Source organism: Anguilla anguilla, chromosome 4 (assembly GCF_013347855.1).
Source record: "Anguilla anguilla isolate fAngAng1 chromosome 4, fAngAng1.pri, whole genome shotgun sequence".
In the NCBI taxonomy this organism is placed as follows: Eukaryota; Metazoa; Chordata; class Actinopteri; order Anguilliformes; family Anguillidae; genus Anguilla; species Anguilla anguilla.
Window position 1 is genome coordinate 59,297,397 of NC_049204.1, and position 12,398 is coordinate 59,309,794.

The window sequence follows — 12,398 nt, forward strand, 5'->3', positions numbered from 1 at the left end:
AAGGTGAGGAAAAACTGGTTTAACCAAGTGTACACTGCACTGTAATATGCTTCATAGCTACAAAAAAAAAAAAACAGTATGCTTAACAGCTTGCATTTAATAATCAATGATAGTAACTACTTCACTAACAGTATTTGTTGTTTTAATGTATATGTACAATTATTTGTCTAGTCTTTATTAGGGCACCTACATTATGGAGTATTGCTCCTTATCGTGGGCATATCGCACAAAGTACGTTTGAATTCCTACAATGTCTTGCGAAGTTTCCTTGAAAACGGGAGGGTCACTAGCAGCGTGCTTAGCTGGAGTTTAAACCTCAGGTATCTGGTATAATCTCAGCCCCCCACGGTCACTTAACTTAATTAAAAAACACATAATTACTGATGTGCTGGTCTGCAGCGGTGTAGATTAGGCTTTTATTAATAAATTCTGAGAAATATAACAATGTATACTATGAAATCGGAATGAGAATTCTAGAACCTTTGCGCCTTTGAAACGTTCTGAACGCAAACTCCCGTCAACCCCTTGTGTCGACGATTGCGTCACTACCTGAAATGGGGAGACGAGATCCTTCCACATGTGACCGGTTGTTGACAAACGTAGCTGAAGGTGAAAGAGAATTGTGGTTTACATGGCCAGAAACGAGGAGAAACATCATGGTAAACTGAACCGACTGTGGCTTCAGAAAGAAAGAGAAGGTAAATGCATTGGTTAGTTTCGAAGCGGTGCTGTACCTCGAAAATGCTAAGAGGAAGTAGCTACCAATTTTACAGGGTGTTGTGGCCGCAAAATGCCGGCTTGTACAACGGTCGGGTGTTATTAGGCATTGTTAAAACGGATACGCGTTATTGTAAAGGTAGTATCTCTGGTATAATTGCGTATACTTTTGCAGGGAAAGCATGTATTCTTCCGTTCACAACTAGCGAACTAATAGTATAATAGTTGCTAGGTACGCAACAGGTAACTGCCAAAAGAAAAGCACCAGCCATTGGTTCTATTTGAAAACGCAAGCTCTCGTCCTAGCATGGATTGATACGTGTAGTAACCAGAGCTGCTCGTCAGTTTTGATTTGCAGCTCACTTCAATGCACTGACATTATGTACGAAGGTGGCCCTAGCATTTTCAGGCACAGTTCCGTTTATTGAATATATCTATTAAAAAAGCGTTGTGCCCATCATAATATTTCCAGAGTTACGTGGGGGAAAACGTTTTTCCATCTTAATCTTAACTTCTTCTCTTCTTCGTGTAACCATTGTTCTTCGATTGCATATTGCAGCCAGAAAAAGCTACTTGCTCCACACAGTCGGTCTCCTTTCGTTGGCAAACATCACAATTTCCAGTTGCGTATTTTCCCATTGGATGCAATGCGGTGTTACGTTTTGTAAGGCCCAGACTCATCCTTCTAATCATAATGGAAAACTAGGCCTGCCCATCATTATTATGCACAACTGAGAATTCTGGATTCATACACTGAAATTGTAGTCAGTGTGGGGTTCTAAAGTAGAAAGCCACATGCATCATCTGTCGTGCAATATTTATCCTGATTTTTTTTAATAAATGGATAAAGTGCAGTCTTTAAATGGTCATCTTCTAAATACGAAGATAAATTGTATATTTCCCCTTCTCCATAAGGGGCTAGAGCAAAGAAATACTTGCATCAAATAGGCTTATTTTTGCCAGAAAGCGGTATAATACTTAGGCCAGTTGTGGTTTCACACCAGTCAGATAGATGGCAGTGCAGCACTGATGGAGACAGATGTGGTAACAGGTGACCTTAGTTTTGTTTTCAGACACAAACATGAAGACCACATTCTCTTCAGATGATAGTAAAATTTTAGGAATTGTGTTTTTTTTTTAAAAGTAGACAATAGAATGTACACTTTGTATATGTAAGTAAATTAACTTTTTTCATTGAAAATGTACTTCAAGTAATACCATACTTTTCTGGAAACAAACACACACACAAAGCATTATGGTCTGGCATTGTGTGAATGTCTAAGCATAGAAGCTGGCGTGTACATAGGGTGCCTCGGCTGAGGTAACTGCTGTCTGCAGATTGGCCGGATGAAGAAGATCGCGGAAAGTAATGGAGGTAAAAAAGGAAAGAAGCAGAACCCTCCCAAGTTTGTGCAGGTTCTTCTCAGCGAGCTGCATGAGCTCTGTTGAAAGTATTTGGTCACCTGTGACTTTCAAGCCAAGTGCACTTAATGTATGAGAGGAATGTTACTGCGGGCCTGTTCTGGCTCTGTCAGTGCAGCGTTTCAGAAGAGAGCGAGCAGCTGGTGCTGTATAGATGAGCGATTTATGGAGAGGCATGGTTCATTTGAGGGGGATGAAAAAAAAGTTCAGTTTCTGACCTCAATTGCGACTGACATTTATGAAATGAAGTCTGGCATTGCATGTTATGCCCTGCATAACTCTACAACAGCCTTTATTAGGTCTTATGCGTTTATTTATTCATTGATTTCTTTAAATGATAAATAATTATATGTACTTCAAAATAGTTCAGGGCAATATGCTAGAATGTGACCATTAAACTACTTACAAAAAGATTATTTGTTTAATCAACAGAGGGTCGGATCAAAGATGCACACAAAGCTAGACCCTCATTGGTGAGTTTACCAATACGTCGCATTCAAACATCTAAATAAATGTTTTGTTGTGCAAAAATCTTTATAACACAGTTATATGTCACTTATTTCCCCAATTGTAGTCATCCCTTAATACAGCATCAGCTGTGAAAAAATGGATTCCAACCATCAAGAATGAAATCGAATACTACCTCCAGGTATGAAACATGTCCAAGTGTAAACTGTAGATCTGTCAGGAATTACTTGTACAGGCTTGTGTGTATGATTGCGATCACATGTTTTGTGGAACATTTAGAACACTGCTGGTTAGGCAGACAGTGGTGTGTACCTAAAGTAGTGTGCCACCTAGTGGTTGATGAGTTTAATAAGAAACACATTTGGTTCTCAAACACTTATGTTGTTGTATGTTGCTTTCCATGTGCAGTGAGCTCCGTAATGTTTGGGACGAAGACACCTTTTTTTTTTTTTTTTTCTTGATTTGGCTCTGTACTCCACAATTTTAGGTTTGTAATGAAACAATTCACATGTGGGGCTATGTATTAAAAGTGATGCCATTTCTACACAGTGCTAACCAAAACACCCTGAGAATCTACACTTTGACCACATGTGAATTGTTTTATTACAAATCTGAAATTGTGCAGTGCAGAGCCAAATCAAAAAAATAAATAAATGAATATCTGCGACCTAAACATTATAGAGCTCACTGTGTAAGTTATAAATTAAATTTTAGTGATAAATTTGGCTTCATATTTAGTTGTCCCATTTCCTGTGGTAGCCAAAAGAATTGTGGGAGTTGTAGTTGTAAATTAGCCACGGAACTGTGCGGCGCGATTCAGCTGTGGCTGGACCGGTGTCTCACAGCAGTCCCAGCTGCCCCACTACCCCGAGAGGAAGATTTCGGAGTTCCAGCAGCACATCGAAGAGCTGGGGGAGGAATACAAACGCCACATCCGCAAACTTCGATCCCTCGACCCGTCGTGCAAGCACCATCCGTGGACACCCCGGGCCTACACGAAAAGGAGACGGGAGGACGTTGGACCTCCGTGTGCAGGTCAGACAGGAAAGGGTGTGCAGCGTGCACGTTTTATTTGACAGCGAGAGATGGGATTTCAGATTTTTTCCACTATTCTACAACGTCTAGCCCACCAATATTATGATTATTGTAGACTTTACATGAATCTTCAGCACTATACATTTTTGCTTCAAAACGCATAAGCGTATTTTACAAATATCGGCTTTAATTAATGTTCATCGTCTTCAGTTTTATTTATTATCAAATAATTATTTGGTTTTGAATTTGAATTGTAAGTGAATTCCGCATTTAAGGTTATAATTCGTTGCCTTATTGGCTCACTCAGTTACATAAGCCTAAAATGGTTTAAAAATTATTATTTTACTGCGGTGCCTATCTTTGACCCGAATTTGTTCTCCCTAGCAAAGAGGCTTTGCACCTCTGAACCCCGTGACCTGACCGCAAGCAGCAGAGACGGTACGCCGGCCTCCGTGCGACCGCAAGGCCATCTCCCATCAGGCCCGGCGGTCCGCTCCGGCCCAGACCTGCCAGATCAGGATCAGCCTCTTTCCTTCGACGCGACCAGGATGGCTCTTAAATTAGCGGGGTCCCGGGCGGCGCCGGCGGGCCTCCATTCGGACGGCGTGACTCGCGCGCTCTTGTCGGGCCTGCCCAACCTCCACAGCTCCCCCTGGGGGCAGACGACCGAAGCGCGGGGTACTGCGGGCGCACGGGACGGGACGTCCGGGCCCCCTGACCCCGGCCCTGTTCCTCAGCGTGCGACACAAGGGCTGGGGCTGTGCTGTTACTCTTCCTCCGATGAGGACACGTAGAGCACAAGCTGGCAGCTGAGCAAGAGAACAGTACACATTGGCGAAGTGCCGCGGCAGAGGACTACTGCTGGGGTGTGCAGGGTGCATGCGGTCTTCTTAAGAACTCCCCCCCCTTAATGAGAAAACTTTTGATGATTTAAAAAAAAAAAAAAAAAAAAAAACAGCATTAATACTTGGCCATAACAGTGAATACTGTTGTCCCAGTGATGGGAATGCTTAGTGTTTGAGTAAGTTTAGTATTTTCCAGAAAATACCACTTCCAACAATTGCATTATGGGAATTGAAATGTGCCTGGTCACCACACATAATGGCAGAGCTTATGAAATTCAATACATCAACACTGTGTGCAGGTATGAAAATAATGTTATTCGGTATGATGTTATACAGTGTATGATTAAACATCAATAATTTTGAATGCCTGGTTAGAATTGTAGGCCTGTCCCATTCCTTGAGCATCCACCATCAATCAGGAGTGGACATACTAGCACACTTGTGACTTATTTTCAGTTGAATGAATGAATGACACATTGAATTTATGTAGCACTTTTCCAGAAGCTCAAAGTCCTTTACAACGATCAGGGGGAATTTGTCTCAACCACCACCAATGTGGAGCACCCACCTGGGTGATGCACGGCAGCCATTTTGCACACGCATCAGCTGAGTTGGAGTGTGAGATTAAATCTAATTTTGCTCCGGAATGCTCAACGCACATCGGCTGAGTTGGAGAGTGAGATTTTAGGCAATGAAATCAGAATGGTTAGGTGGCTGGTTGAAAGATCCAGGTTTGGAATTTAGCCAGGACACCAGGGAACCCCCTACTCTTTGCAGTGAGTGTCATGGGATCTTTAATGACCACAGTGAGTCAGGACCTCGGTTTAATGTCACATCCGAAAGACCGCATCTCCTACAGCACTGTGTCCCCATCACTGCCCAAGGGCATATTCCACCTGAGAGAACATTGCCCCCCTGCTGGCCCACCAACACCACTTCCAACAGCAACTTTGTTTTCCCAGGGGGCCTCCCATCCAAGTACCAACCAAGCCCACACTTGCTTAGCTTCCAGCATTCAGTTGCTGTTTGGTGCTGTCAGTTGTTTTCAGTTATTTTCCAATCAACCAGAGGAGCTGCGCAGGTACTGTGTAGGAGGCCTGGGCAGGTGGCATAGCTGGGTCACTGGCATCTAACTGGCCCGGGAGAGTTGCCTTACGAGCAGTTTCATATAGGTTTCTGCTTTGGTCAACTTGTTATGTGTTCTTTCTGTTAGATGAATCTGTTTTCAATATGATGCAGTGTTATGTAATGTCCACGAAACAGAACAGTTCAATAAAAACCAAGAAAAAGTAGAAGAAACCATGTCTGCTGGTCGTTAGCGTGGCCGTCACCCTTGTCTTCACACAAGCAGGGCAAAACCAACTGACTCACAGAGGCAGTGTGAGGTGTATCTGTGATCACAGGCAGTTCATTTCTGCAGAATCAGGTTTCTACATAAAAGTGCTCTGCCCACAGGAAGACCCCAAACCCCACCCTGCCGCACTACCCCCCCCCCCAACCCCCCACCCCCACCCCCACCCTCCCGCCGAGCACAGGCGCTCAGGCAGCGCTGCAGCCCGACACTTCTCAGAAGTGAGCACTGACGCAGCCCGGCGCTACGTGCAGCGATCGCCCACGGAAACCAGCACGACTTCCCTTGCTTCTTTCCTCAGGCTCTCTGCGCGAAGTGAAACTTATCCCCTCGGTGGTCTTTGCCTGTAATCGGATTTCAATGATGTGGACGCACGCGGATTTACGAACGATTACACGAATGTGTCTTCTCCCCAAAGAGGCGGCACTTGCGTAATTGTGGCCACAAATGTGGGAATTTGCCAGTTCTATATTCTCAGTGCATAAATTCTCATGTGAAATCTCAACTCACTTAAGGGTACGTCTCCTGCAATGGTATTGGTAGAGAAGGGTCTCTTCTAGAAGGTGAGGTAGAAAGCTCATCTAAGTGGCACCTAGTTCACTAACCACGGCTGGCGGAAATGCGGGTTAAATGGAATGGTTATTCTGAAGAGACAGACGTAAGATTCCGACTCGGGTTATTAATTCTGATTTCAGAACAAACCGCAGTGAGGGATGGGGTCTGAGGCAGCTTCTTCGAATGCCGGGAAGCCGAGCATGACTGAGACTCCCCTCATTCTGGTAAGCTTGGCTTCCAGCTGCAGTGAGCCGCGGTTCATTTTTGCAAGGCTAAGTGGTAACTGAGCAGGAGGGTGCTGGGTTAAACCGCGGCGTTCGTGCGCCCACTGAAGCGGAAGCGCTCTTTCTCAGGCTCCTTTGAAACCGTGCGTCTGATAGTACGGCTTTTTCATGTGGCGAATCCTGCTTCCCGCTGCCGTGTTTACTGGTGTCATTGAAACTCTCGGCGCTGCTGAATCACTGTTTACGAATACACATTCTTTACAAGCCGACAACCCAAGAGCGAAACTTGTCTGTATTGGTGCAAGTGCCATGTCTAGCCTGGCTTGCAGTTTTTTTTTATTTTCTATTTTATTTGATTTGCGCTTCTTGTTGAATATCACTCGTGAACATGGGGCTGTTGAAGCAGTACGTGCCATTTATATGACACTGTGTGGTGTGTGTGTGTATGTATACATACATGGTAAATGGTAAATGGACTGCATTTATATAGCGCTTTTATCCAAAGCGCTTTACAATTGATGCCTCTCATTCGCCAGAGCAGTTAGAGGTTAGGGGTTAGGGGTTAGGTGTCTTGCTCAAGGACACTTCGACATGCCCAGGGCGGGGTTTGAACCGGCAACCCTCCGACTGCTAGACAATCGGTCTTACCTCCTGAGCTATATCGCCCCCCTACATACACATATCTACATATATGTACACTCACCGGCCACTTCATTAAGTACTTGCTAGTACCGGGTGTGGTGTTCTGCTGCTGTTGCCCATCTGCTTCAAGGTTCGGCATGTTGTGCGTTCAGATATGCTCTTCTGCACACCTCTGTTGTAATGAGTGGTTATTTGAGTTACTGCTGCCTTTCTATCAGCTCGAACCAGTCTGGCCATTCTCCTCTGACCTCTGCCATCAACAAGGCATTTTCGCCCAGAGAACTGCCGCTCACTGTATATTTTCTCTTTTTCGGCCCATTCTCTGTAAACCCTAGAGATGGTCGTGCGTGAAAATCCCTGTAGATCAGCAGTTTCTGAAATACTCAAACCAGCCTGTATGGCACCAACAACCATGCCACGTTCAATGTCACTTAAATCACCTTTCTTCCCCATACTGATGCTTGGTTTAAACTTCGTCTTGACCATGTCTACATGCCTAAATGCATTGAGTTGCTGCCACGTGATTAGCTAACTAGTTATTTGCATTAACGAGCAGTTGAACAGGTGTACCTAATGAAGTGGCCGGTGAGTGTATATGCACATGTATGTATACAGAAACTATAGAGCGCTTTCCCTCTCATGTCCTGCAGTCATACCATGCAGGAAACCAATTAAGTCATATCAGGAACTCTTTCTAGGTCAGTTCTTATCTAAACCGAAGCATTTCGCATAACTTTGTCATCCTCTTTATGGTTAACTATAATCTAGGGTTGGTCTCCAGAAAAAAAAGCCTGGGTACTGGGTTGTGTACCATGTCAAGACTTGTACTTGGGAACTGCTTTGAAATCATTGAATTTAACCGATAATTGGCGGGAGTGGACAGTCAAGAAAGGAGAAAATAAAATGGGCCTTCCTGCACATTAATAGTCTGTTATATTGAGATATTGCTTTCAGGAAGAATGCTAAGGTTCCTATCTTTTAAAAGAAGTGTAGTGCTGAACAGCTTTGAGTCAAACTTCTGTGAACCTCATCGATGAAACACCGCCTCTTCATTTTAATATTTAGCTTTCTGATTTACCACTGTCTGAAATGTATTTTATTCTTAAGAGTTTTAGTTCTGTGTAATTCTTACTAGAATTTCCTTAATAGAATTCTTAATTTCTAATTTGCAATCAATTGGAGTTCCCTTTGGGAAAAATTAAGTTATTCTGTTCTGTTCTGTAAAACATTGGTAGTTAAAATTATGTTTGACACTGCTGTTGAACACAGCAAAGTGGTGCAAAGTGCTTAACCTCACTTGCTACATTAAATGTTGAGTCAACTAAATGGAATGGAATGTCAGGTTATGCTGTTAGGTTACTAATTTTTCCAGTTTGAATTTCGGTTCTGAATAATGAAAACTTTTTCTCACACAACACAGTTTCTCAGTTCCATCACCGTCATCGTCATTTACACAGTGGGCAGGGGGTCACATGACCTGAGCTCAACGCACTCTCGCATTTACCAGAGACAGGCAGCAGGTGCCTGTCTGAGGCTGCAGAGGAGGTGTGGGGGTGGGACTTTGTGGGTTCTAGACATATGACGCCTTTTTTCTGACAGAAGCGCCCTCAAGGAATTAGACCTCCTTTATCAGAGCGCAGAACTGATCTCCTCCAGATAAGCAAGATGAATCACGGACCCAGTCACACCTACCCTCCGGTCTTTCTGGTGGACCGAGGTGGGCCCCAGCCACCCGTGATGGACCCTCGCCTGGTACCCTGCTGGTCTTTCCCTCCCGCAGCGGTGAAGAGGAAGAAGAGAGGCTGCTGTGAAGGAGCCTGTGCAGTCACAGTGCTGGTGCTCATCCTTTTCGTCATACTGGGAGCGCTGGGGCTAGGAGCCTTCCGGATGCACAGGCTGCAGGCTGAACTGGTGCAACTGAGACAGGTTAGTCTGGGGGGCAAATGGGACTCAGAGATGTGTGTGTGTGTGTTTCGTTTGGGGGGGGGGGGTATGCAGTTTTTCTGATACTGGGCTTTTCGGCCTGAAAACCTGTACCTGTTGTACTCGGGTATTGTCCATCCTGGTACACTCCCTTCAGTATTCTCTGCCATCTGTCTTGCATCCCCTCCTTGTTCCAAGTGTGATGGGCTGTGCATTGCTTCATATGCAGTACGTGCAGAATGCAAATGTTTCTGCATCCAAACCACAGACATACTGAGGGAGAGTAACTCACTAATTATTAGTCCTGATAACTGAGGGGAACTTGTACAATTGAATGTATCTCATTTTCATATGTATTCTCACTGGTGTAAATGTTATTGGGGAAAAAGATGGGAGAGTTTGTGTGAGGAATAAGTTAAGTAGGTGTTCTGTGACAAAAAACATGCTCAAGCAAAACTACGAATATAACCATAAATGATCTCCAAACAGAATATTCTTTAACACTGAGTTCGATGAAGAAGGGAGGAAACAAAGAAAAATCTGACATTTGAGTGTCTGCAAGCTGAGCCTCAACTCAGCTGTGGTCAGCTTTGCAACAGGAAGTTCCAAAGACATGTTTTAATTATAATTCAAACGAGAGACCACAACCACACGCACACTCTGTACATCTCAAGACCTCGTTTAAAAGTCTACTTGAGAACCCCAGTGCACCTCTTTCAGTTGAGCCACACCTCCTGAGATCCAGCAGTTAATTTTTTCATCAGTCAAGGAACATTCAATAAAAGGGGCATTCGTTAAAAGAAATAACACTTTTGAAAATACCATTCACTGCAGCATGTTTCTGTCATCCAAGACACTTGCCTTACATCAAAACATTAAAATACCTAAACTATTTTTCTGCCAACTCTTAGGTTGATATAGCTTACCTGCACAAGTTACAGTATTACGTAAGTTTTGTGCAGTTGAGACGCAGACATTGTAATCTGTCTTCTGTTGTGGCATTTCAAAGCTTTCATCTCTCATTTCAGGATATGATTGCTCAGTGTGAGGGCCCCACGCTGCAGAAGCAAATTGGTGAGTCTCGTCAGTCTTGTGTAGGGGTACATGCCCTGATATTAGTCAACCCAGAGAGGTTGTCTCATTACATCACATTACATTACATTTATTTGGTTCATGGTCATAGACAACTGCTAAACACAGGTTCAGTAAGGTACAATACTTATTTTGTACAGCTGTTTCTAGCCAAGAACACAGTTTAGTTCACACAGTAAACACTATTCAGACCTAACCTCTGCAAAGCCAACTAGGCGTAAGAATAAGCTACAGTATTAGGACAAATACAAATTACCAAAAAGTGCTGGGATGGGGCAACATGTAACAAGTGTCATGAAAAAAAAAAACCTAACCCATATATTATAATATATGTTGTGATATCCAATGTAATTTCACAGTTCCATCCGGCCTAGTGTGGGTCTTCAGAGGAATATTTGTGTTGTGTTGAGTAACGGTGACCCTCTGTATGTGCTGCAGGTCTTCAAGAGACGAGCGTGGAAAAGAAAGAGACCAGACTGGCAGCACATCTCACAGGTAAAAGTCAGCAAGAGCCCGGGGCTGCAGGCCGGATGACTTTGCTACCCATGAACCCATAAGGTGCACTATTCTCAGACTAGCGGAAAAAGTACCCTTACGGTACAGGAAGTGGCCTTTATTGAGTCATTGGTTTTTTTTTTTGTTGTTTTTTTTTTTTTGAGTGAATCAAGGGTGCTTTGCCTGCATTAAATTCCCAGTCATGCCAATACTCCTGTGTGTTGACCTTCAGGTCGGATCGAGAAGGAAAAGCCCTCCAGGACTCTGAGCTGGGAGCCGAAGCACGGCCGGGCCTTCACCAGCGGGGTGGACTACCGGGACGGGGGGATCCAGATCAACGAGACGGGCCTGTACTTTGTGTACTCGCGGGTGGAGTTCATGGGCAAGCACTGCCGTGCAAAAGACTCGCTCTCCCACACCGTGTTCAAGAGGAGAGAGGCAGCCAAGCCGCTGGTCCTCCTGGAAGGACACCGCGAGGGCTACTGCCGCCCCGCGCGAGAAGAAGGCCTGTGGTCCTCCAGCAGCTACTTGGGTGCCGTGTTCCAGCTGACCCGCCTGGATCGGGTTTTTGTCAACGTGTCCCATCCCGCCCTGCTCAGCCACAGCCATAATGCTAATTACTTTGGTCTCTCCAAATTGTGAAGAACTGGCACTCACCATGACCCCCATTGCATGAGCTCCACTCAAAACAATTCAGTCAGTGAAAAGGATTTGAACAAACAACAGTTATGAACCATTTGCTTAGAGCAACGATACAGTATTTTCTCCATATTGATTTATTGAATGTACATGTCCTGAGAGTAATTTTAACTGAATGTACAGTTTTGGTTTCATTTATAGGACTCTTTTCTGTTACTTAAATATTTGGACGTTAACACTAATGTGCTGCAGAGATTCACGAAGTACAGCCCACATATTTATTATTTGAATTATTTAATCCTGGTGAAGCCAGCTTTAAGATTTGATTGTACAGTTTGTTCTTCTGGACATAAAAATAAGTAAATATCCATGTATGTTTTCATAACAAAGGATGTCATTGTTCTAGTTTACACCATTTTCTTTAAATAAAAAATAAAACTAAAAGCATTTCAAAATTCTAATTCAATAACATCAAATGCAAATATCCTGTCAGTTAAATTGTGCTTTTTTTGAGGCAGTACAACTGTGAAGGTGTCTGTCTTGATTGCTTTGTGATGAAGGCATTAATCTGAGTGTCATGTATCTTAAATGTGTTATAGTGATTTTTATAAAGGGCTTACAGGATGGTTCAGTAGCTCAGGAAGACCAGATGACTCCATTCATGTTACTTGTGGAAACATTCTACAAGCTGGGAATGGATTACACTTAGGCAATTGCACTGCAAATAGGCCAAAAGGCTGCACCACAGCATGGTCTGTACACATCCTGTCTATTCAGACCGCCTTCCCCTGACCCCCCCCCCCCCTATTTTATTCAGACTCGCTCAATCAAATCTCCTCTGAAGAACACCACACTAACAGTCCACTGCCGCTGTCACTATGCATCTGTTGCCGTTTAGTTAAATCGATGTCTTTTAAACGCTTTCAGAAAGCTTTTGCGCAGTTTTTTTTCTCCTGTTTGCTGTTTATACGGTGCTTGTGCTGCTGACGT

At 43.9% G+C, this 12,398-nt stretch overlaps 2 protein-coding genes across 3 annotated transcripts; both read left to right on the forward strand.

Annotated features, from left to right (window-relative positions):
- Positions 1-541: 541 nt before the first annotated feature.
- On the forward strand, positions 542-5,786 carry si:dkey-86e18.1 (uncharacterized protein LOC557342 homolog). Of its 2 annotated transcripts, none has more exons than XM_035412239.1 (5): positions 542-698; positions 2,572-2,612; positions 2,714-2,788; positions 3,453-3,642; positions 4,027-5,786. In XM_035412239.1, the coding sequence occupies exons 1-5, from the start codon at positions 632-634 to the stop codon at positions 4,434-4,436; spliced, it is 783 nt and encodes a 260-aa protein (XP_035268130.1). In that variant the 5' UTR covers positions 542-631; the 3' UTR covers positions 4,437-5,786. The 2 variants fall into 2 exon arrangements, with proteins under 2 accessions (XP_035268130.1, XP_035268131.1); XM_035412240.1 differs by having other exon boundaries at positions 677-698; positions 3,428-3,642.
- A 274-nt stretch (positions 5,787-6,060) lies between these two features.
- faslg (Fas ligand (TNF superfamily, member 6)) lies at positions 6,061-11,874 on the forward strand. Its single transcript, XM_035412832.1, has 6 exons — positions 6,061-6,354; positions 6,534-6,617; positions 8,859-9,185; positions 10,211-10,256; positions 10,713-10,769; positions 11,002-11,874. The coding sequence occupies exons 2-6, from the start codon at positions 6,552-6,554 to the stop codon at positions 11,409-11,411; spliced, it is 906 nt and encodes a 301-aa protein (XP_035268723.1). The 5' UTR covers positions 6,061-6,354; positions 6,534-6,551; the 3' UTR covers positions 11,412-11,874.
- Positions 11,875-12,398: the final 524 nt, after the last annotated feature.

Bases quoted from the DNA above. Each gene is read 5' to 3' on its own strand.
- si:dkey-86e18.1 (XM_035412239.1), top strand. From the start codon at position 632: ATGGCCAGAAACGAGGAGAAACATCATGGTAAACTGAACCGACTGTGG. The intron at 2,789-3,452 runs GTATGAAACATG...GGTGTCTCACAG, and splicing joins AAATCGAATACTACCTCCAG to CAGTCCCAGCTGCCCCACTA. The intron at 3,643-4,026 runs GTCAGACAGGAA...TGTTCTCCCTAG, and splicing joins CGTTGGACCTCCGTGTGCAG to CAAAGAGGCTTTGCACCTCT.
- faslg (XM_035412832.1), top strand. From the start codon at position 6,552: ATGGGGTCTGAGGCAGCTTCTTCGAATGCCGGGAAGCCGAGCATGACT. The intron at 9,186-10,210 runs GTTAGTCTGGGG...CTCTCATTTCAG, and splicing joins AACTGGTGCAACTGAGACAG to GATATGATTGCTCAGTGTGA. The intron at 10,257-10,712 runs GTGAGTCTCGTC...TATGTGCTGCAG, and splicing joins CACGCTGCAGAAGCAAATTG to GTCTTCAAGAGACGAGCGTG.